This window comes from Marmota monax, unplaced genomic scaffold, assembly GCF_021218885.2.
Source record: "Marmota monax isolate L192 unplaced genomic scaffold, Marmota_monax_Labrador192_F-V1.1 WCK01_AAM20220418_F8-fsc00001, whole genome shotgun sequence".
NCBI lineage: Eukaryota > Metazoa > Chordata > Mammalia > Rodentia > Sciuridae > Marmota > Marmota monax.
The window spans coordinates 33,789,479-33,815,510 of NW_026693777.1; the positions used below are offsets into that span (position 1 = coordinate 33,789,479).

Here is a 26,032-nt window from a genome sequence, read left to right on the forward strand (position 1 = left end):
ACTTGCTTGGTATTCAATTATGTAAAGAAGAGTATTTATTTGCATTACCTATAATGACTAAATCCAAAAAATTTCAAATGATTTCAGTATGACTCTTATTATCTAAAGAAAAATGGTTATTTGGCATTAGTATAAGCTCAGTGTAATTCATCCTAAACCAGTAAAAATCAATTTAAGGATAATGTAATTCAAATCCTCATTCTACAGATATATAAACTAAAGCCTAAAAATGTTAACTTAATCTTGTACAACATATATGTGGAAAGAACCATCATTCGAACCCCAATGTTCTGCCCCTTCAACAAGAATGCTTTGGAGACTTGCCTCTAACAGGACATAAAGTTACTAAGATTGTCCTTCTTGGTTCTGTTTTAAATAATTAAATACAATAATTAAACATCATTGAATTTCTTAACAGTAAACTGAAATGTTCACGATTTAATAAAGGGAAACAAGGAATAAATCTTAAAATTATTTTAATTAACATAATCTCTTACTACCAATAACATTAGTAATTTCTCTGCATCAGAAGTAGATTCTTTTTAATATTTGCTTTTAGCTATAGTTGGACACAACACCTTTATTTATTTATTTTTATGTGATGCTGAACCCAGTGCCTTCCATGTGCTAGACGAACACTCTACCCCTGAGCCACAACCCCAGTCCCAGAAGTGCATTATTAAAATAGTTAACAGGCTATAGTTAATAAAAAGCTTTATTTTTAAACAAATCCTAAAAAAATCAACTTTATAAATTTATCAAATAATTTTTAAATATAAGGGGGGACTGGAAATACATACATAAAATTGTTCTTTCATTAACATTAACATACCTCTGTGAACAAGTTAATATGTGTACAAATACATAAATACATACAAATAAATACACACACACCCAAATAACAAGCCACAGATCACCCACCATTATCCAAAACCAAAATATTCATTAAATATACTGACAAATACAGTAAAATATCAATGGACATAATTACATACATATATATGCATAAATACCAAGACCCAAAGTAACATGTAAACATATAACACTGGTGCTTATATACATATAATGCATAAACACATAGCTCAGTCAGAAAGTCAGAGTGATCTACAGAACATATAATAATGTTGTGGCCTTTTCACCAGGAATGAAAACTCAACAGTATACAAAGAAATTGAGATTAATGAAATTTTCACGCTTTAAATATTAGAAACAAAGGAACACACACAAAAAAAATCAAGACATTAATGCCAATCCCCTACTGCCACTGAATTTTTTATAAGTTGAAATGTGAAGTGAACTTCAAAGACTTAACAGCACAGGGAGGTTGACAACTCTTACCTAGAATAAAGATTCTATGATAAATGAAATCACTGAATGCAAACAAACATTCTATAAAATAAGCTAAATTCTTTTTACTTTGAAGGCTCTGCTAGAGACTTGTTGCTGCTCTAATTCATGGCCTTGAGAGGCAAAACTAAAAAAGCTGTTGCTGGCTTCAGGTGCTGTTGGAGAACCCACAAAAAATGGTCTAAACTGAAAATCTCCATCTCCGCCACCCTGATTTCGAACTGGTGTATTGTCCAAAGGAAACTTGGAGCTGTTACCTAGAAAAAAATTTAGAGAGATAATAAGCATCTATTTCCTCATAGATCCTTAGGAACAAAAAACCAAAATCCATTCAATAAATACTGTAACAAAACTCACCCAAGATGGATAAAATACAAACATAACACTAGATTTAAAAAAGGACCCTAATGTCCACACCTCTCCCTCCCCATGACTAAAGTATCTACAATACCTTCTGTGATGCAGTTTCCATTGATAGCCATAATTTCATTGCCAAAGTTATCTGACACAATGAAACATTTTTAGTAGTACTAGAATTCACAACATCATAATTTTATTAATTTGTTATCCATTTCAGAGGAATCATCAAAAATACATATATGCACATGATCCTTTGAGTCATGTTTTTCAATAATTTTCTATTTAGAACTGGGGATTGAACCCAGGGCTTCATACATACTAGGCAAGCACTCCACCACTGAGCTATATCCCCAGCCCTATTTTATTTTATGTTATTTTATTTTGAGACAGGGTCTCATTAAGTTGCCCAGGATGGCCTCAAACATGGAATATTCCTGCCTCGGTCTCCATCGTACCTGGGATTACAGGTGTGTGTCACCATACCAGAAGGAAAAAAAAAAAAAATATATATATATATATATAGTAATACACACTCCAGAAATATACGACAACCATGAAATACTGCCATATACCCATGACTCAATAACAATTAGCATAACTTTATGGAAAATCAGGTAATAGATGTGATCAAATGAACATTTAACTACTTCTGCTGGGCACTTCCTTAGTTTTTTTAGTTTTCTTAGACTATAAAAAGGAAAATGCTGACTGTATGTAAAAAGCTAAAAAAGAAAGAGGTAAAAAGGTAAGTACATACAATGAGAAGAATAGAAAGAACAGATAAATATGAAAGAAATCAAAATATATGTGGACAGTGACAGGAAAATAATACCTACAATATCCACTTACAGAAATACTTTGGTTGACTAAACTACAATATAAGTAAGTGAAAGTTAGGAACTTGTTAGGCAGGGTACCTAACAAAAAGTTGGTATCATCCTAGATTGTGAAGGCAGTATTACTATCTGGACAATCTTTATATCTCATTGTTTAGAGAGATATAAAGATGCATAACACAATGGCACATGAAACTCTGGATAAACATCTGATGAGCGGATAAAAAGGTAAATTTTAAAAAGAACCAAACAACAGACAATAATTTGAGAACTGTGCGACCAGTATTGGCATGTGAAAGAAACTAAAACAAGGTCTTCCTGAGGATGCAAACAGTTAAGAGTATAGGCTATGTGATCTTGACCAAGTTAATTAACTTTCTGTTCCTTAGCTTTCTCCTTTCTCACTTACAAAACAGGGATAAAAAACAGTATTTATTTCACATAGGTTTGTAAATTATATGAATACATGTAAGACACTTAAAAAGGTACTTAGCACTTAGTAAGAAATCAATAAGTGGCAGCTATTATTTATTACTGTAACTAAGTAATTTTTAATTTACATTGTAATCTGCAAACTTATATCTTGAAATATATTAAAGGCATACTATGAACGTAAGCAAATATAATAGGTAAAAGAATTATGTGAGGTTGAGATACAGATGAAAGATTCATAACCTATCATGGCTCTAGACCCTTGGAGCCTTCACTCACAGCTTGGAACTACACAGAGTACAGTGAGAAAAATCCTTGATTTGAAAAACAAATATTGGATAGTTTTCTTAGACTACGAAGAGGAAAATGCTGACTGTATGTAAAAAGCTAAATAAGATAGAAAGAGTAAAAGGGTAAGTACGTACAATGAGAAGAACAGAAAGAACAGATAAATATGAAAGAAATCAAAATATATGTGGACAGTGACAGGCATATGCCTATAATCCCAGCTACTTGGGAGGCTGAGCCAGAAGAACCACAAATTCAAGGCCAGCCTGGGCAATTTAGTAAAACCATCTCTCAAAATAAAATAGATGTAGCTTGGTGGTAGCAACTTAGAAACTTGCCTAGCATGTGAGGCCATAGGTTCAATCCCCAATACTACAAATACACACACACACACACACACACATATATATATATATATATATATATATATATATACATATATATATAAAAAACATGTCTTTTCTTACCTAATGGGAAGCCAAAAACACCAGACTGTGCTACCAAAGATGGTTCAAGAGTACTTTCTTGGTTAGCAATAGTGATATTCCGTAGCCTAAGGCTATCATAGAGACCTTGGAGCTTTTGATACTGACGATTGCGCTCCATAAGTTTCTCTGAGATGTCACTGAACTTTTTCTTGTATTCTTCTAGCACTTTCTTCATAGAGGTGACCTCCCCTTTCATAGAGGTCAATTCTACATCTTTGCTCTGTATTTGCTGAGTATATATTTTCTCCATCTGTTTCAGATGACCCTCAGCCTTGCTAAAATTATATTCTTGATAGAGACGTTCCTGATGTACCTGTCCCAAGAAAGAAAATATTTTTAAAGTAAGGAACACAAAGTTATATAATGTAAAACTTCATACAAATACAAAAAGAAAACACAAGGATGTTATAACTTGAACATTTAGAACCATGTTAACTGAGGAGCCAGGCATAGTAGCTCATACTTGTAATCCCAGCAACTCAGGAGGCTGAGACAGGAGAATATCCAATTTGAGACCAGCCTGGGCAACTTAGTGAAACCTGAAGCAAAATAAAATATAAAAAGGATAAAGATATAGCTCAGTGATAGAGTGTTCCTGAGTTCAATGCCCCATACCAAAACAAAAAGAAATTAGGGATATAGGATGTAGCTCAGTGGTAAGAGTGTTTGCCTAACACACACGAGGCTCTGGGTTTCATTCCCAGTACCACAAAGAAAAAGCAATTAGTTGAGCATGGTGATGCACACTTGTAATCCCAGAAGCTCTGGAGGGTAAGGCAAGAGGGATTTCAAGTTCAAAGCCAGCCTCAGCAACTTATCAAGGCCCTAAGCAATTGAGCAAAACCGTCTCAAAATAAAAAACAAAATAAGTAACTAGCTAAATTATAGAATCAACCCAGATGCTTGTAAATAAATGATGGATTAATAAATTGTGGAAAATATATACACACAATAGAGTACTATTCAGCCATGAAAAAGCATGAAATTTTGGCATTTGTCAATAAATGGATGGAAATGGAAAATATCATGCTTAAGTAAAATAAGCCAAACTCCAAAACTCAAAGTTCAAATGTTTTCTCTCATATAGGGAAGCTGGAGTAAAATAAAGGAAAAGGGGAGGGAAGATAAAATAAAGAATCAATCAAATATAAATTAATAGACAAGTAAAAGAAAGTCTAATACAGTAGAGGAAGGGGAATGGAAGAGGAGAGGGGTGATGGGAAGGGAAAGAGAAGGATGATGAGCTGAAATCAATTTCCAGGTATGTATAAGTTTGTGAGGATGAACCCAGCTACTATATATAATTATAAAGCTCTAATAATAATATCAATAAATAAATGTGTAAGATATAATAATATATTCAAGAATATAATTAAAAGTTCTCCACAGGAAAGTCTCTAAGAAGGCAGCAAAGGCCAAAATCACAAACAGAAAGAGTTAAAGACATGAATTTGATGACAAGAATGCTCATCACAGCCTATTTTGTAATTTGGAAACAAATTATACAATGCAATCATTAAAATTATGATTACATCAAATACAAAATATTTCAGGGTCTATGTAAAATATCAATAAAGACAAATGATAAATTTTAAAAAAATGTTATAGGGGCTGGAGTTGTAGCTCAGTGGTAGAGTGCTTGCCTAGCATGCCTGAAGCACTCGGTTTGATCCTCAGCACCACATAAAACAATACACAAACAAAATAAAGGTACTGTGTCCATCTATAATGTAAAAAAAAAATTAAAAGATATTGCCTAAGTTATAAGAATACTAGAAAATAAATATTTTTTTAAATAAATAGATAAGTAAATAAATAAATAAATGTTATAGTATTTGAATTAGAGAACTACAGAGAATTCTAACAAATCAGTCGGAGCAACCAAATCAGTCAAACAACCAAACTGAAACGGGCAATACGTTAAAAAAAAAATGAAAAAATTCAAGAAAATATGTTCATCTAAAAGTTATCCAAGAAATGCATATTTAAAGAGCATTGAGATTCTATTTCACCTGTATCTAACTTGGGAGTAGAAGACGTGGAAAACTAAGCACCCACATACATTTCTTGAGAGCAAACGAATGGATATACCATACTGAAAGACAATTTTAAAAAATCTTCAAACCTGGGGATGTGGCTCTGTGGTAGAGTGTTTATATATAATATGTGCAAGGCCCTGGTTTGATCCCCCACACAATAAATAAAACCTTCAAAATATATATAGCCACTTTCAGGAATTTGATCCTAGCATATAATAATGGATATGAATCTGATAAGAATGCTCCCCACAGCATTTTATTAATAACTTGGAAACAAACCATAATACAATCTTCAGAATTATAATTATAGAATACTAAACTGAAAAATATTTAACAAAATATTCATAAGAGACATAACATATTGTCCACCTTGTTTATTTGTGTTTACTTTTTATATTTTTGTGGTACTAGGGATCAAACCCAGGACCTCACACATACTAGACAAGCACTCTACTGAGCATATAATATCCCTAGCCCTGTCAACTTTAATTGGCCATAAAACCAGTATGTGTGGTTTTATCCTATTTATATAGAAAAAAATGTATGTATAAAACATATACTTACGCACAAACAGAACTATTAATAACGAAATCTCTGAGTAATGGAATTATGGGGTTTTTTATTTTTCTCCTTTAAGATTTTCAACAATAAGCATTATTTTTGAAAAATGAACACTTATTATTAAAAAGAATGTTTTCTATACTTTCATTAAAAATAAAATAAAAAATAAATACAAAACAGTGAAGAAAAATTTCAGAAACTCCCATACGTGCCTCAGATTATACTCTCAAAGAACAACTAGTCTAAGTACTAACCTGATATGTCCAGAAAGCCAGTGCTCGGGAGCTAATGTCTAACACAATCTCTGGTCGCAGCCCTGCCAACACCATAGCTTTATATTCTTCTGAAGGACTGAGTTCAGTGCGGACAATATCCAGCTTTCCAGAAAGGGTACTGTTGCAGGCAGGGCAGATAGCTGGTGAACGACTAAATTCACCACTACCATGCTGATCACAGAAGATATGAGAACAGGCAGTGACCCAGGCATAACCGGAGAGTTTGATGCGACACTTTCGATAATTACAAAGCAACATGTCTTCACACAAAGACATGTTAATGAGATCTCCAGATGTTGAAGTCCTGATAAATGAAAAGGTAAATAAGGCACAATGAAAATAAAATTGATTAATTACTTAATAACAAGTAAAAGATAAATACGTTTTCGACTTTGTTTTGATAAAATGTACATGTTATTGGTTTTTATTTATTATAATCGATATGATATATTGACTTGAGTCTCCCAATAATACTGTGCTCCTTCTTTTTACAAAGGCCATGAAAAAAAATGTAAGGAAAAATTAAATGCACAAGTGATTCTAAATCTTACTAAGATCAAAAATAATATGTATATGGAAAAAACTTTAGAAACATAAACACTTAGCCAAAATACAAACAAGTAAAATTTACATCAGTGCTTTTTGTCATTCTTCAATACCTAAACCAAAATTCAAATTTATTATCTACTCATACTTTGGCAAAATATGTTAGTACCACATCCCACACTTCACAAACATAAAAATCCAGGCACAATTTCAGATATTTTGCAGTGCAAAGTATTTGAAGCTACATTTTTAGGTTTTTTCATACATGCTGATTTCTCAACCAGATTCCTTACCTGTGTTACTTTGATTACAAACACTAACTGGAAAAGCAAAAAAAAAAACACTAGCTACCTGTTTGCATAAAATAGAAACTAACCTAATTTATCCTAGTAATTGACCCTTATAAAGCCTGAAAATTTATATTAAAGCTGCTTTTGAGTGAACTTTTTATCAGTTAAACAACCCATCTATTAATGAAAATACTGTTCAATGCTATGCTTTGATTTCAAACATTTGTAAGAATAAATCAATTCTCTAGGTTAATCTACTTTTCAATAAAGGAAAATTCTCTCTGGAACTTGACTAACCCAAAAATGGACACCAATATTTTAAGCACACCAAAACAAATGCCATATTACATAAAATAACTCTGGCACATCAATTACACCTAGGAAAAGTGTACACATTATCAACTGACAATTCTGCAAAGAATGTTTCCTTGGTCAGAGACATTCCAACACTTCCATCCCAAAAGTCCTCAATGAGGACAATGATGTCATTTAGCAGCCAATAAGGACTATTTTACCCTCCACCTGGGTAACCAGCAAAGGGGAAGCAGAGTATATGGGAAGTTTTGAAGCTGAGACCTTTTCCAGGCAAAGCCAGAGATTCAGCTAATTCCAAATTTTCCACAAGATGGGGAGTAGAGAGCTATTACTATGGGCTTGTACAAGTTGAGGGCCAAATTTTTGAGAATTAGACCTATGGAAATTTCACTCTGGAATTTTCAGCCTCCTCTCTGCACTCGACAGAGAAAAGAGTAATGATAATAAAAACAACAACGAGAACACAAATAAAATATCTGACCTGAGAGGCAATGAAAAAGAGCGGGAAAAAAAACACCACCTGTGAAGCTCCAGCTGAGGCCAGGATTCGCAGCGCGTCTCTGCTGTAGAGTGCGCATGCGCGGAATCGCCCGAGGCCTGCTGGGTGGCGAGCTTGGAGATGGAGCCGCTCAGAATCATGGGATCCGCAGGCCCTACCTATCAGTCCAACGCCAGGGGATGTGCTGCAAGAGCGCAAGTCCAACTAACCCCATAGGTTTCCCACTTCCGAAGCAGGTGGCTGTCAACACTTGGTGCGACTCCTATTGAGGGGAAAGTGTCCTGAAGCTAAAGTGGGCGGGTAGAAGAGCCAGTTGGAGCCCCTGACTCTGGTACAGGGAGGTGTTTGTCCTAGATAATGGGAGTTGAGGGCAAGCAGCACAAAGTATGTTTGTGGAATTCTCAAAAATTGTTATGCTCATGCCCGTAATTGGACCACTATCACTTTTATGCGGAAGATTCTGCCATTTTATTTTTGTTGTCCTTCTTTGAATATAAATTTTCCCAGCTGTTACACACACACACACACACACACAAGTATGTATCTATATGTGTGTGTGTGTGCATATATATACTTTTTTTTAAGAAATTATAATTTTTTCCTTGATTCTACATTACAATCATTTATATAGTGCTTAAAATTAAGTGTCAGGATTGGCAGTGTCATGAATTTTGAGGTAATCTTATATGCACTCCTGGAACTGCTGGTATCTGTTTTTACTTTAATGTCTCTCCTGTCAATTTTCTTGGCTCTTTTATAACAATGTAATTTTCTGCTTAATCTACATGAGCCGGTTACAATTGAGATTTAAAATTAGACTGGAGGCTGAGACAAGAGGATCCCGAGTTCAAAGCCAGCCTCAGCAAAAGCAAGGCTGCTTAGCAACTCAGTGAGAGTTGCTAAATAAAATACAAAATACAGCTGCGGATGTGGATCAGTGGCCCAGTGCTCCTGAGTTCAATCCCCATTAGCCAAAAAATAAAAATAAAATTGGATTGAAGAGAAGGGCTAGAAGGGTGCTCAAGATGCAAACTCTAATGCTGTCTTTTGTAGCCACCTTTTCAGACTACATGACCCAATTATGAATTAGTAACAGATATAGTACACCACACAATGGACACGAAACTCTGCAAACCCCTTTCTGACTTGCAAATCCATAATACTGAACCTCTCCTTCAAACAAAAACCTGTCCTAAGTAAGCAACTTTCTGCTAGGAATTTAATGTTACTGGCACAAATTGGAGTCAGAGAAAATTGGAGGTTCATGTGTAAACCATGTATTCCTTAATTTTTTTGCTAATTAAGCAGTTTGTGCTTTTTTAAGTTTTAACTGTACCGAATGCAGAATGATTAAAGTACAAAAATGGTATATGATTTCATTTGAAGTTCAAAAAGACAAAGCATTGAGATTTCAACCAGTGACTAACTTTGTGATCCTAAACAAGTTACCTTCATAATATAATCTCTTCCTGCATATGTATCCCAATTAATACATACTTTGTGTTAATTCATTTTAATAGTCACATACTACAAATATACCAATTTATATATTCTTCTAATGGACATTCGTTCCAGGTTACAATTAAAACCAGCACTACACTGAACCTTCTGAACATTTCTCCTTGAGTGCACATGCCAAAAATTTTTATAGAATATAATACCCAGGGACTAGGTTAACATATAAGCATCTTTGAATAAATCAGATGTTACCAAATCACTGTCCAAAGCAATAATATAGATTTCACTGCCACCAGCAAAATATATAAGAACCCACTGCTCCAGAATCAGCAACATACAGAATTGTCACGATTCTTTCTTGTTTTGTTTTGTCTTTTCATGTTTGTCCATCTGATAACAGGGAAATAGTAATTAAATGTTGTTTGAATGAACAATTCTTTGATTACTTATGAGGTTGAACATATTTTCATATAAGTGACTACATAAAGATCCTCATCTGTAAATTTCATGTTCATATTCTTTGATAATTTTTTAAATATTTTTAATATCTTTATTTTATTTATTTTATGTGGTGCTAAGGATCAAACCAGTGCCTCACATGTGTAAGGCAAGCGCTCTGCCACTGAGCACAACCCCAGCCCAATATTTTTCTTGATTTATATGAAGACAGTTATGTGGCATGCAAACATGTTTGAATTTTAGTGTACATAAATTCATCAACTTTTCCTTTTATGTTTGTCTTATTCTATACTTTCAGTAGTTGTCTTGTTTTTCATATGTAAACCTTTAATTCATCCTTCCTACCATAAGTATTCAATGTTTTCAATAGTTTAAGGTTTTACTTTTCATATATACATCTTTAATACATACTTTCTAACATAGGAAGTCTGAATAACAGTAAGAGGTGTAAAAGGAAAAGTGGCCACAACATTCAAGAAAACAAACATTCCAACCTTGGTCTTTGATAGAAATGGTAGCCTAGTTAAATTTCAAGGTTATTTTTAACATGCAAGTCATACAATACACAACAAAATATTGGAAATGATGTATTTCATTTGCTTTTAGAATGAGATTTCATAGTTAATACTGACTACACAAAACAAAACCAACTCAGAATAAAGCAGGAGATGTATTCTAGTGGTAGAACATGTTTAGCATGCAAAAGTTCTGGGTTCAATCCCCAGTGCATGTGTGCTCACACGCGCAAACTACTCATAATAAAATTATAGGTAAGAAAAAATTTGTGTGAGACTCTATTTACCAAAGCATCTAGAGATACTACTAAGAAGGAAAAAAACAATAGGTTTCAAGTGGTAGCTGTGCTCAACTTGATCAGAGAAGTAAATGATTATTTTGATACCTTTTTTATAGCCAAAACCTTAGAATTTCAACAGAAAAGTTTGAACACCTTGAAAACATGTTTCTTGGTGGGTTTTTGTTTGTTTGTTTGTTTTGTTTTTGGTGGGAGGAGTTGTTTTGTTTGGGTTTGGTTCTTTACTTGTTGGTTGGTTTTTGCTTTTGAGACAGGGTCTCACTATGTTGTTGAGGCTGGCCTTGAACTCCTGGGCTCAAATGATCCTCCTGCCTTGACCTCCCAAAGTAACTAGGATGTAGCACCACCACATCCAGCTTTTTCTTTTATTTCTCTCTTTAGTGATTTAAGTCAATTGTTTTCTGTTTTTATATAAACTAGTGAGTGCTCATGAGTCCTATATTATTCATGAAGTAATTTCAAGAGCATTGATTTCTAAGCTCTGACAGCACAATTTGTGCTTACACATCATTTACATAATTTAATTGCCTGTTACTTTTCACATTTCAAAAATGTTATTTTGGAAATTAATTGATGTGAAAATAAACTTAGGATCCCCGACGGAAGCCAGAGGGACGCAGCATTCTGTGTTGCTCCGTGACCTGGGATTCAAGCAGTGACAATACTGCTTCTCTGCTAGCGATATTCCTGCTCCCGTGCAGGAATCATTGTACTGGTCCGGAGCTCCAGGACTCCTTGTCAGAGTAGGTCTCCAACTACTCGCCCACGCAGGACTACCAGGTACCGCAGCGAGATCATCCATAGCAGCAGCACCCCTGAAGAACTTTCCGCCACCCACCTGAGCAGAAATCACAGACGCCACTCCCATGCAGGACACTGGCAGCTTCACAAGAGTAGGAACTCCAGCTGTCGCCCCTGGGTGGACCCCCATCTACCAACATAAGGCTACCCAGTCGCCACCATCTTGGAATTCTGCAACAGCAGAGTGCACACCCGAGAACCTTACCCAAGCTCTGAACTCAGCCAACAGCCTCACACTGCAGCCACAGAGCCCGTGTCTGAACTCACATCAGCTGCCCCCACCCGATCACACACCCCATCGTTGAAAGCAGGCACCTCCATCTTGGGCCACCTTCATCAGTGGGGACAACTCCCAGTTTGGAACTCCAGCTGGCCAGGTACCCAATTTCTAGCCCCGCCCCCCCACTCCCCAGCAGCCAAAAACCCCAGCACAGTGATACCCTGGTTACCTTTACCATCCTGAAATCAAAGATACCAGCTAACAACAGATGACCCTACCTATTAGAAGCAGAAAAGATACTGATCTCCAACCAAAACAATATCTGTTTCTTCCTTCAAGATTTTTTTTTCCCTCTCCTTCTGTATTCTCCTGACCTCACATCACCAACATATGTGAAATCAAGTACTTTACATGAATCAGGATTTTGAGAACTGGGATGTCTGAATACTCTATTACAGTTGTATTATACATTTTTCTCTTTTTTCCCACCAATTTCTACTATTTTAACATTTTTTTAAATTTTTCTTAATATATATGTGTGTTTGTTTTATGTACTCTACTATCTTCCCACTTATGTGTCTACCCAAAATTACTTCCTCTCCCTTCTCCTGCTACTAATCTTCTTCTTTAGATTTCTCTTTCACACTTCCTAAGATAATAACTCTGTATCCTCACCTCCTACCTCCTCAGCATATCATTCTACTCCTCACCCAAATTCTTTGTCCACCATCAGAAACTGTAAACTGTTTATAATGTAGATAATAGTTGAATTCACCATTTCTGTACATTGAGACCAAACTGTAAACATCTTAATAGCAAACATTTATTTTTAGGTATATATTATTTATATTGGGAACTGTTAACATTGTCCTTCACCTCAAAGGAGGTATTGGATCCCTACAGGAGCACTATAAACCTATATGGTAAAAATGGTAATGCCTCGGATCCACAGTGCTAGAAGGGAAGACACACAAGCAATATGAAAAGACAAGTGAAGAAAGTACCTCCAAACAAATCAAGATACCACATTAGAATCCATGGCCAGCACAACACAAGAAATGAAGAGAACGAGTTCAGGATGTACATAATTAAAATGTCCTGCAAATTAAAGGATGATATAAGAGAGCAAATACAGGCAGCAAAAGATCATTTTGACAAAAAGCTACATAAACAAATACAGGAAGCAAAAGATTACTTCAATAGGGAGATAGAGGTTTTAAAAAAAAAAAAAGAAATCCTTGAAATGAAAGAAACAATAGACCAAATTAAAAGTTCAATTGAAAGCATCACCAAAAGATGAGACCACTTAGAAGACAGGACCTCAGACAATGAAGACAAAATATATAATCTTGAAAAGAATGTAGCCCACGCAGTAAAAATGGTAAGAAACCATGAGTAGAACATTAAAGAAATATGGGATAGTATGAAAAGACCAAATTTAAGAGTTATTAGGATAGAGGAAGGCACAGAATTCCAAACAAAAAGAATGAGCAATCTATTCAATGAAATAATATCAGAATATTTTCCAAACATAAAGAATGAATTGGAAAACCAAATTCAAGAGGCTTACATGATGCCAAATGTACAAAATCACAACAGACCCACACCAAGGCACATTATAATGAAATGCCTAACATGCAGAATAAGGAGAGAATATTAAAAGCCACGAGAGAAAGGAATCAGATTACATATAGGGGAAAAGCAATTAGATTATGTGCAGATTTTTCAACCCAGCCCCAGAAAGCTAGAAGATCCTGGAACAACATATATCAAGCTCTGAAAGAAAATGGATGACAACCAAGAATCTTATATCCAGCAAAATTAAGCTTTAGATTTAATGATGAAATAAAAACCTTCCATAATAGACAAAAATTAAAAGAATTTACAACTAGAAAGCCTGCACTACAGAACATCCTTGGCAAAATATTCCATGAAGAGGAATTGAAAAACAACAATGAAAATCAGCAAAGGGAGGTATTACACTAAAGGAAAAACTAATCAAAGGAGAAACCAAGTGTTAGAGTCTGTAAACAAGTCAAAATAACACCTGGCATTTTGCCAGGGGAATGTTAAAGTTCGTTAACAAGTCTGGATGGTGCCTGGCAAAATGCCAGAGGGAGTGGTTTGAGAAGTAACAAAAGCAAGCCATTAAGTGTGGAGATTCCTGATTGGTTGACTGATGTATCTAGTTTATGCTAATTAGATAAGCTCTGTGGAATGTATAAATACTGCTCCTGTCCTGCAATAAACGGCTCCCTCTCCTGCTGTATCAACGTGCACAAGTTATTCGTCACCCCCCCCCCCCCCCGATTATTCTGCTGCAGCCGGACTGCAGCAGATGGTGGCCCGTACTGGGAGCCCCGGGACACTTGGGGGTAAGTGACAAAAAAAAGCTGCCCGTCCATAGATAGGACGGGAGCAAATCTGCTCGTCCCTAGACAGATAGGGCGAGAGGAAAAATGACCATTTCGAGAAAATGGAAAAGATTGATACAGTATGTTTGTGTCTTGTTTTGTCTCAGTGTATTGTATTGTATTTGTGACAAAAATATGGAAGGGGTGAGAAGTAAATTACTAAGGGAAGAAGGCACCCCAGTGGAACCAAGAATAGTTAGGGCATGTGTTGATAAGAGCCCAGGAACTCTAGTCAGAAAGAAAAAGAAAGTTCAGAAGAAGAAGGATTATCAGGAAAAAAGTTGCAGCAAAAGGCTATTACTAAATACTTTTCGTTATCGGAGGGTGCATGGAGCCGCATGGAGGCTGCCGCGTGTAGGAGCCGATCATGGCGCAGCAAGGAATTTCCAAGCTGCGGCAGCCGGCTCTTCCCTGCCCCCCACCCGGGAAGCAGAACGACTGTGAGAGCCCAAATCTAGACCTGACCTAGAGGCTGATAAATAATGAGCACTATTAATGCTTATTTCAAATGCAAAAAAACCTTGAGATAATGTACTAAATTGTTCAGAAGGTTGTTTTCTTAGTGAAATGCTACAGGATTTTCTTTAGCCATCCGGAGTTCCTGCCTTCGTCCCAGTGCCGGTAAAGACCAAGGTGGAAGAATTCCCAGTGTTGCTGAGAACCGGACTAAGATTTCAGCTGAGAACCGGACGAGACTTCGGATTAAGCTAGCTGCCTGCAGAACTTACCTAGACTGTGATTTAAGCTAGCTGCCTGCAGAACTTACCTGGACTGTGATTTAAGCTAGCTGCCTGCAGAACTTACCTGGACTGTGATTTACCTGGACTGTGAGTTAATCTATTGAGACACTGCTTTACCTGGATTGAGACAACAAACTGTAATCTATAACAAATTGTAACTCGGTATCTTTACTAACAGTGTCATTGCTGGTATAATTTTTCCAAGGGCTTCTTGCATGGAGCCATCAATTGGCTTGGTATTGTGGCATTTTGTATCCTCCCTTTCTGTTTGCAGCAGGTTATTTATGGTGTTTCTGTAAAAACCACTATGGTTGTTATTTAAATTAAACAAAAGGGGGAAATGTTAGAGTCTGTAAACAAGTCAAAATAACACCTGGCATTTTGCCAGGGGAATGTTAAAGTTCGTTAACAAGTCTGGATGGTGCCTGGCAAAATGCCAGAGGGAGTGGTTTGAGAAGTAACAAAAGCAAGCCATTAAGTGTGGAGATTCCTGATTGGTTGACTGATGTATCTAGTTTATGCTAATTAGATAAGCTCTGTGGAATGTATAAATACTGCTCCTGTCCTGCAATAAACAGCTCCCTCTCCTGCTGTATCAACGTGCACAAGTTATTCGTCACCCCCCCGATTATTCTGCTGCAGCCGGACTGCGGCAACCAAGTCAAGTTAAATACCAAAAATAAACAAAAATGGCTGGGATTACAAATCATGTCTCCAATAATAACCTTGAATGTTAATGGCCTAAACTTACTAATCAAAAGACATAAACTGGCAGATTGGATAAAAAAAAAAAAAAAAAACCAATAATATGCTGTCTCCAAAAGATTCATAAGAAAAGACATCCACAGACTAAGGTAAAATGTTGGGAAAAATCACACCACTCACATGGACTGCAGAAGCAAGTAGGGGTTTCCATCCTCATATCAAATAAAGTAGACTTCAAGCCAAAATTAATTAAAAGGGATAAAGAAGGATATTTCATACTGCTTAAGGGAACTATTCATTAACAAGACATAACAATAATATATTTATATGCCCCAAACAATAGAGCATCTACATTCACCAAACTCTTCTGAAGTTCAAGTGTCAAATAGACCACAACACAATAATTCTGGGAGATTTTAACACACCTCATTCACCACGGGATAGATCATCCAACAAAAGCTGAACAAAGAAATTTAGAACTCATTAATACTATCATAACTTAGCCTTAACTGACATATACAGAATATTTCATCCTTCAATGAACGAATTCACTTTCTTCTCAGCAGCACATGGATCCTTCTCTAAAATGGACCATATATTATTCCACAAAGCAACTCTTAGCAAATACAAAAAAGTAGAGATACTACCCTTTATTCTATCAGATAATAATGTAATGAATTAGAAATCATGTAAAATAAAAAAATAAAAGCTTCATCAACACCTGGAGACTAACTAATATGCTACTGAATGAACAATGGGTTGCAAAAGACATCACGGAGGAGATTTAAAATTTCTTAGAGGTGAATAAGAACACAGATACAACATATCAAAATCTCTAGGACACTATGAAGGCCTTACTAAGAGGAAAGTTCATGCCATGGAGTTCATTCCTCAAAAGAAGAAAAAGTCAACAAATAAAAGCCCTAGAAAAAGAACAAATCAACACCAAAAGCAGTAGAATACAGGAAATAATTAAAATCAGAGCTGAAATCAATGAAACAAAAGAAACAGTTAAAAAAAATTGACAAAACAAGAAGTTGGTTCTTTGAAAAAATAAAATTGACAGACACTTAGCAATGCTAACGAAGAGAAAGAGAGAGAAAACTCATATTACTAACATATGTGATGACAAAGGAAATATCACAACAGACAATACAGAATATAATTAGAAATTATTTGAAAACTTATACTCCAATAAAATAGAAAATATCAAAGGCATTGACAAATTTCTGGAGTCATATGATTTGCCCAAATTGAATCAGGATGATATACACAATTTAAACAGGTCAATTTCAAGTGATGAAATAGAAGATACCATCAGAAGCCTACCAACCAAGAAAAGCCCAGGACCAGATGGATACACAGCTAAGTTCTATAAGACTTTTAAAGAAGAATTAATACCAATACTCTTCAATTTATTTCAGGAAACAGAAAAAGAGGGAACACTCCTAAACTCATTCTATGAGGCCAATATCACTCTGATTCCAAAACCAGGCAAAAACACGTCAAAGAAAGAAAACTTCAGACCAATGTCTCTAATGAACATAGATCAAAAGTTCTCAATAAAATTGCAAATCAAATACAAATCATATCAAAAAGATAGTGCACCATGATCAAGTGGGGTTCATTCCAGGGATGCAAGGTTGGTTCAACATACGGAAATCAATAAATATAGTTCATCACATCAATAGACATAAAGATAAGAATCAGATGATCATCTCAATAGATGCAGAAAAAGCATTCAACAAAATACAACACCCCTTCATGTTCAAAACACTAGAAAAACTAGGGATAACAGGAACATATCTCAACATCATAAAGGCTATCTATCTAAGCCCCAGGCCAACATCATTCTAAATGGAGAAAAATTGAAAGCATTCCCTCTAAAAACTGGAACAAGACAGGGATGTCCTCTTTCACCACTTCTATTTAACATAATTCTTGAAACACTGGACAGAGTAATTAGAGGAAAGAAATTAAAGTGATATGGACAGGTAAAGAAGAACTCAAATTACCTCTATTTGCTGATTCTATACCTAGAAGACCCAAAAAATTCCACCAGAAAACTTCTAGAACTAGTAAATGAATTCAGCAAAGTAGCAGGATATAAAATCAACACCCATAAATCAAAGGCATTTCTGTATATCAGTGACAATTCCTCTGAAAGGGAAATGAGGAAAACTACTCCATTTACAATACAATAGCCTCAAAAAAATATAATACTTGGGAATCAACCTAACAAAATAGGTGAAAGACCTCTACAATGAAAACTACAGAATGCTAAAGACAGAAATTAAAGAAGACCTTAGAAGATGGAAAGATCTACCTTGTTCTGGATAGGCAGAATTAATATTGTCAAAATGACTACACTACCAAAAGCATTATACAGATTTAATGCAATTCCAATCAAAATCCCAATGACATTCTTCATAGAAACAGAAAAAGCAGTCATGAAATTCATCTGGAAAAATAAGAGACCCAGAGTAGCTAAAGCAATCCTTAGCAAGACGAGTGAAGCAGGTGGAATCACTATATCAGACCTTAAACAAAACAATAGTAACAAAAACAGCCTGATATGGGCACCAAAATAGACTGGTAGACCAATGTACAGAATAGAGGACACAGCGACTAACCTACATAGTTACAGTTATCTTATATTAGACAAAGGTACCAAAAACATATATTGGATAAAAGATAGCCTCTTCAACAAATGGTGCTGGGAAAACTGAAAATTCATATACAACAAATTTAAATTAAACCCCTATCTCTTACCATGCACAAAACTCAACTCAAAGTGGATCAAGGACCTAGGAATTAAACCTGAGACTCTGCATCTAACAGAAGAAAAAGTAGTCCCAAACCTCCATCACATCGGATTAGGCCCCAACTTCCTTAATAAGGCTCCTATAAGCACAAGAATTAATAGCAAGAATTAATAAATGGTATGGATTCAAACAAAAAAGCTTCTTCTCAGCAAAAGAAATAATCAGTGAGGTGAATAGAGAGCCTACAGATTAGGAGCAAATTTTTAACACTTGCACATCAGATAGAGCAGTAATCTCTGGGATACATAAAGAACTCAAAAATCTTAACACCAAAAAAAAAAAAAATAAAATAACCCAATCAAAAACTGGGCCAAGGAACAGAACAGACACTTCTCAGAAGAGTATATACAATCAACAAATATATGAAAATGTTCATCATCTCTAGCAATTAGAAAAATGCAAATCAAAACTACTCTAAGATTCATTCCACTCTAGTCAGAATAGCAGCTATTAAGAACAAAAGCAACAGTAAGAGCTGGCGAAGATGTGGGAGAAAAGGCACACTCATACATTGCTGGTAGGACTGCAAAATGGTACAGCCAATATGGAAAGCAGTTTGGAGACTCCTTGGAAAACTGGGAATGGAAGCACCTTTTGACCCAGCTATCCCACTCCTCGGTGTATCCTTAAAGGACTTAAAAACAGCATACTACAGGAACACAGCCACATCAATGTTTATAGCAGCATAATTCACATAAACTGTGGGACCAAACTAGATGCTCTTCAGTAGATGAATGGATAAAGAAAATGTGGTATATATACACAATGGAATATTACTCAGCAATAAAAAGAGATTAAAATCATGGCATTTGCAGGTAAATGGATGGAGTTGGAGAATATAATGTTAAGTGAAGTTAGCCAATCCCAAAAAACCAAATGCCAAAAAGTTTTCTCTGATATAAGGAGGCTGGGTCATAGTGGGGTTGGGAGAGGGGGCAAGGGAGGATTAGAGGAACACTAGATATGATAAAGGGGTGGGAGGGGAAGGGAGAGAGCATTGGGGGGTAGAAAAGACAGTGGAATGAGATGGACATCATTACCCTAAGTACATGTATGAAAACACAAATACTGTCAATATACCTTGTATACAACCAGAGATATGAAAAAATGTGCTCTATATGTGTACTATGAACTATAATGCATACTACCATATATATATCAAATGAGAATGAAAATTTTTTTAAATGTTATTTTGCTGGACGCAGTAGCTCATGCCTATAATCCCAGTAACTTGGGAGGCTGAGGCAAAAGGATCACAAGTTCAAAGCCAATCTCAAAAACAGCAAGATCCTATTTCAAAATAAAAAGAGCTAGGGATGTACTCAGTGATAAAGCACCCCCAAGTTCAATACCCACAAAAAAAAAAAGATATTTTGGGGGCTGGGTATATACTCAGTGGTAGAATACTTGCATAGCATATGCAAGACTATGGGTTCAATTCCCACCACCACGACAAAAATAAAGTATTTTTTACAATGAAGAATAATTTTTTTATCTGGTATAGATATTCTAAGTACCTATCTGCTTATATTATGAGTATTTATATACCATATATCTCTAACAGCCTCAAAGGTACTAATTTTCTTTCCTATATCTTTGAATCTCAAACTGTTAACATCATTTACTCTAAAACCCATGACACTTGTGTATTTGTTTTAATAGAAGAATCTTAATGTAAAGAACAGGTTTCTTTCATATTATAGTCAACAGAAGTTATTATAGTTTCATACCGTCTGTTGTTCTAGTATAAGCATGAGTACTAAGTCTGATTTCAAAAACACACTGTGTTCACTAAGCATACCAGACTTCCACATTAAGATGTGTTATTTTTGTACCCCTTGCATATTAAATATATGCTCATAGATGTAACACAGCATAGAAGAGTATAATTTAGCCAAAACAACTAAGTTTATTTTCAATATTAAATATATGCAGAAATAATGACTTTTTAACCAACCCTTAATGGTATGTAAAATTTCAGTCAATGATAAATATCCAGTAAGGCTATATATAAAATACTTATAATAAGAGATTTCCTATTAAATACTGGGGCCTAACTTGTTGAGAGTGGCCTCAAACTTACAATCTTCATTTCCTCAGTCTCCTAAATCACTGGGATTACAGGCATGTACCACCATGCCTACCATATATATTAAGAATTTTAAGTAGAATCATGGGTACTCAGTTTAATGTATTTATATATTCATTCTACATCAGTCTAAATCCCAGTTATTCCATGTAAATGCCTTGCTGAAATGCTACTAAAATGGTTGCCATTTCTAGGGATAAAAAAAAAAAAAAACCCAATGGAGACTTCAGTTCATTTCACTTCAAATATTTTTTGAGTATCTATTCTGAGCCAGATCCAGGGGATAAAGAAACTAACAATCTAGTAAATGATATAAGAATGCTATAAGAAAATAAAATAACTCCTGTAATCCCAGCATCTTGGGAGGCTGAGGTAGGAAGATCACAAATCCAATGCCAGCCTTAGCAATTTAGCGAGGTCCTAAGCAACTCAGCAAGACCCTGTCTCTAAATAAAATACAAAAATAAAGGGCTATGGATGTCGCTCAGTGGTTAAGCGCCCCTGGGTTCAATTCCTGGTACCAAAAAAAAAATGAAAAGAAAGAATGAAAAAAGAAAAGAATATTTTACTCTTTGCTGTGCTACTGCTTATGTTTTAGCAAGTTGATTCTAGAAAATTTTCTGGTGAGGAGTCAGCTTTCATCTTTAATTTTTAAGAATCATTTGCTTCATGCTATAAAGGTATTTTTTTAACTGCCTTGAAATGTGTGAACATCTACTTTAGAAAATCTAGTGAATCACTTAAAATTTAAACATGAATAACTTGAGTGTGTAATGATCCCATAACTCCCAGAATAAGTTGACTACAGCTCTTTCTTTCATAGCCTTAGATCAGAGCTATTCAAATACTATCACATCCAAAGCGTTTTCTATAAACCACATCCCTATATTCAAAATTACATCTCCTCTCTTTTTTTAATCAGGTACATTTTTAAAATCTAAAATCACCACCCACTTTGTAATTGTTTGACTCCGCAAAAATCAGAAGGCACTAATGGACAGCCAACCTATCCTCATAGTGCCCTGAGTGAAGATAAGCCAGCTTTGATATATGATGGACCAAAATCCCACTGCCAAAGGCTCCAGGCAGGGAGAGGAACAGCCATCAAAGTTTATCTCTAACCACATTATTTTAAGAAACATTAATAAAAAATAAAGACATCAAGAGACTCAGAAGTTATTACATCTAAATAAGAAGAAACCATTGAGAATTAACTGATTTAGCTAGACAAAATGATGAAAAAATTAGTGCCAAAACTAAAATCAACTAAAGAAAATATTATTGCAACAATTACATAAGGATATACACTATAGTACCATTTCCATACTATGCCCAATTTTAGAACTAAATTAGTCTTTGGGTACTAATGAGGGATAAGCCAATTGGCAGTAAGATACATAAGCAATTAAAGCAAAGAATCTCTGATAATCTATTATGCAAATATCAGAAATTGCCACGCAGCACAAAATATAAGATAAATATATACATGGACTTTGATGACAAAATTGCTAATATTCTTTCCAATGTTCTAAGCCCACACATTTATCTAATTTAATCTTCAGAGTAACCATCCTTTGAGTCAGATACTATTATTATCATCTTATATAAAGAAATCAAGATACTGATAAGTTAGCAAATTTGCCAAGGTTGGTTAGGTGACAGAGCATTAATTAAACCTAATCTAACTCCAGAACGCATGTGTAGGGGCTGGGGTTGTTGCTCAGTGGTAGAGTGTTGGCCTAGCCTATATGAGGCACTGGGTTTGATCCTCAGCACTACATAAAAATATAAATAAATAAAAATATCGTGTCCTCTACAACTAAAAAAAATTTTTAAAGAACCCATGTATAACTACTATGCTACATCTCAACATCTTTAATTGACTTTTTAAAAAAATAAAATGTATACAGCACCACAAAAAAATTTATTTTCTTTTTTTTTTTTTTTTTTTGGGGGGGGGGGGTACTAAGAACCCAGAGGTTCTAGTATCACAAAGCTACATTCTCAACCCTTTTTATTTTTACTTTGAAACATGGTCTTACTAAGCTGCTGAGACTGGCCTTGAACTTGCAATTCTCTGGCCTCAGCCTCTCAAGTCACTGGGATTATAAACATGTGTCACCATGCCCAGCTAAAAACATTATTTTCAAAAAATAAAATTCATAGGACTTTACCAGCTAGACATGAAGTTATAAGGCAGAATTTTAAAAAATTCACGTGTATGTCAAAGCTTCTCAACCTCAAGCTTACCACAAAAAAAATAGAATCATCATCTATTGTACATCCACGATTTACAGCACTGAAGAGATCCACAGTGGGAATGTAAGACTCATATCTGGTTCTGGTCTGTTCTGCAAAAGATAACCAAAAACTAAAAAGTCATTTCAAATGCTAACGTTAGTTTGAATTATTTATATTTCTTGTATTTTACCCTGACGTCTACTGCATCTTTACTGAAAATGCAGGCACAAGAAAGCAAGCCTATCCTGTCTATGTTGCTTAAAATAACCTTAAATTATATAATATGTAAACATAATAAAGTTAGAAAACAGGTTTACAAAAATAATAAAGTCACCATAGAACCCAATATTAGAAACAAAAATCCCTAGTATTTGAGTGTATTTGTGTGTGTATGTGTGTGTGTGTATCTCCTTTCAGATATTTCTCAAGCAAACATATGCATATAAAATGTTTAAACAGAAATACATTGCTCAATATATTGTTTTTAACTTAATGTGCCATAAAAACCCTGGCATTTAAATAAACATAAACCTACATCATAATTTTAAAGTGAATGTGGAGTGTTACATTATATAATTCACAAAATTGATTTCTCCAACTCTAGGATTCCCTGAACCTTATATATAGACTAATAAAATATTGATTAGTTTAAAACTCACAGTTTACATGATATAATTATACCCATTATCAGGGCTTTTTCTACAGTGTTTGAATTTTTAGAGTAAGGTTCCTGACCCTAATTCTATCTCAAAAAGATTATCACAAAAGACTGAAACAACAAAATATCAAATTCATAATTCAAAGATTTAAGAATTACCTGAGATCCTGGGCTAAATCCCAGTAATAATCCCAAGAAGCAAAATTCAATTCTAGGTGTTTGCCCCTAGCTTTAGTCTGCTCAGAGCATGTGTTTAATCAGAGTGATCAGCTGAAACACGGACTTAACATGCATTTCATCATGGCAAACTATTAAATAACTGGTGAAGGGCAAACGATCACTGGCTCCCCATCCCTTCCAGGAAACCCTCTTGAGGTTGGAACTTGGGCTCTTTCAACTACCATATTTCATCCACTAATTACACGAAGCCTCAAATCTTTCAAGGTAAAAATTCATATTTTTCTCTTACATTTACCTCTGCTATTAGATGAATCCAGCTTCTATCTAGGAATGAAGTTGACTTTTAGGATCTATCAATTACGTAGCATCAAGTCTGGAAAATAAAAAAATAAACAAAGGTTATGTGTACATAATGACTCAGACCAGCATATTCCACACCAAGTCACAAGAAAAATTAGAGTCATGTTCATTCTGTACTTGAATCTCCAGGAATATGAATTATTGATATTTAGAGAATATTAGCAAACCCCCAACATCCAATTCAAATTAAGACAGGATCTCTACACAAATTCAACTTAAACTTTGGCTAAAACTACACAGTGAGTTTTAAAACTGCACAACCAAACTCTGAAAGTCCATAAAAGTCAGCAGCCTCAGAATAACAGAGCAGGTATGCAAAAGGAAGGAGCCAAGAACTCATGAGATTAAGATAAATAAGGTAATATTTTTTAAGGCATAATTTAATTTCAGTGGAGCCAATGTTGACTATATTTAACCTTTACTCTTAGTAATCCTATCACAATTAAAAAAAAAAAAAACTTCCCTTAACAGAGGAGTGTATTCAACTAACATTTGGAACCCAAGACTGCCACAAGATGGCAATATAAGAAAGAGGCTTTAATTTCCTCTTCCATAGATTCTGAGTATAACGTGAACTTTGAGGTAAAAAAGACTGGAAGAACAGAGCTGTTCACTACTACAAGCAACCTTCCCTGATTCTTCACCTAATTAATAGCTAGAAAAATGTCTGTATTGTACATAATGATCATTTAAAACTCATTAGCTAGGGGTTGAGGATATAGCTCAGTGGTAGAATGCTTGCCTGGCATATATGAGACCCTAGGTTCTATCCCCAGCACTACAAAAGAAAAAGGAAAAACAAAACTCATTAGCTAAAAAAAAAGAGGAAAAAGAACACATATAACCACTCACAACATATGACCCCTTAATTAAAACTAAAAATTAAACTGCTCAGTCATACTAGTCACATTTTAATTGCTCGATTAATATAGATGGCCCTGGCAGACAATAAAAAATATAGAATATTTCAATCATCACAGAAAATTCTATCAAATATCAGTACCATTAAGGAGTAGCATGACTAAAATAAGGAAACTGTAGTCATCATTTTTTTTTTCTTTTTAGTTGTAGTTGAACACAATACCTCTATTTTATTTATTTATTATTATGTGGTGCTGAGGATCAAACCCAGGGCCTTGCACATGCTAGGTGAGCGCTCTACTGCTGGGCCACAACCCCAGCCCCAGAAACAGTACTCATCATTCTTAGAAATTCCTTAAAAATTCCTACTATCTTGACAGCACTATAGAAATTTTTTCATTCAAACTTCAAAATCCCATTGTTACAGAGAAAATTGAGCCTGAGAGAAATTACATAAATTTCCTAAATTCACCTAAGTAATAAGAGCTGGGATTTAAATCCAGTTCTGTCAAAACTTCACACTCTTCAATGTAATTCCTACATGAAATAAGAAACAGAGCTAAAGAGGATGGTTTGCTTTAGAATTTAGTGAGAGTGATAACTGGGGATACAGCTCAATAATAGAGAGCTGGCACTGAGACCCTGGGTTCATTCCTAGCACTTCAGCACTGCAAGAAAAAGAAAAGAAGGGCTGATTTCCTTTAGTTTACTGGGAGTGGTAGCACACTTCTGTAATCCCAAAACTCAGGAGGCCGAAGAGGATCACAAGTTTGAGGCTAGTCTCAGAAACTTAGGGAGACCCTGTCTCAAAATAAAAATGAAAAAGAACTGGGGATGTAGCTCAGTGGTAGAGCATCCCTGGGCTCAATCCCCCATATCAAAAAAAAAAAAAAAAAATTTTTAATGAGAATGACCTGCTGGTTCAGTGGCT

At 35.1% G+C, this 26,032-nt stretch overlaps 1 protein-coding gene and 2 non-coding genes across 4 annotated transcripts in view; all 3 read right to left on the reverse strand.

Moving 5' to 3' along the window:
* Positions 1-697: 697 nt before the first annotated feature.
* Ccnb1ip1 (cyclin B1 interacting protein 1) overlaps positions 698-26,032 on the reverse strand; it is a 30,406-nt gene continuing 5,071 nt past the window's right edge. For both annotated transcript variants that reach the window (XM_046461317.2, XM_046461318.2), the window contains exons 3-7: positions 24,176-24,253; positions 23,052-23,152; positions 6,606-6,930; positions 3,731-4,064; positions 698-1,604 (exon numbers count right to left, since the gene is read on the reverse strand). In XM_046461317.2, coding sequence (XP_046317273.1) covers positions 1,402-1,604; positions 3,731-4,064; positions 6,606-6,930; positions 23,052-23,074 — 885 coding nt within the window. In that variant the 5' untranslated portion in view covers positions 23,075-23,152; positions 24,176-24,253 and the 3' untranslated portion in view covers positions 698-1,401. The remainder of the gene's footprint in view (positions 1,605-3,730; positions 4,065-6,605; positions 6,931-23,051; positions 23,153-24,175; positions 24,254-26,032) is intronic.
* On the reverse strand, positions 21,761-21,908 carry LOC124104830 (small nucleolar RNA SNORA79). The gene has a single exon (XR_006855522.1). It is a non-coding gene; the product is annotated as a small nucleolar RNA SNORA79 (small nucleolar RNA).
* LOC124104834 (small nucleolar RNA SNORD126) lies at positions 23,934-24,010 on the reverse strand. The gene has a single exon (XR_006855525.1). It is a non-coding gene; the product is annotated as a small nucleolar RNA SNORD126 (small nucleolar RNA).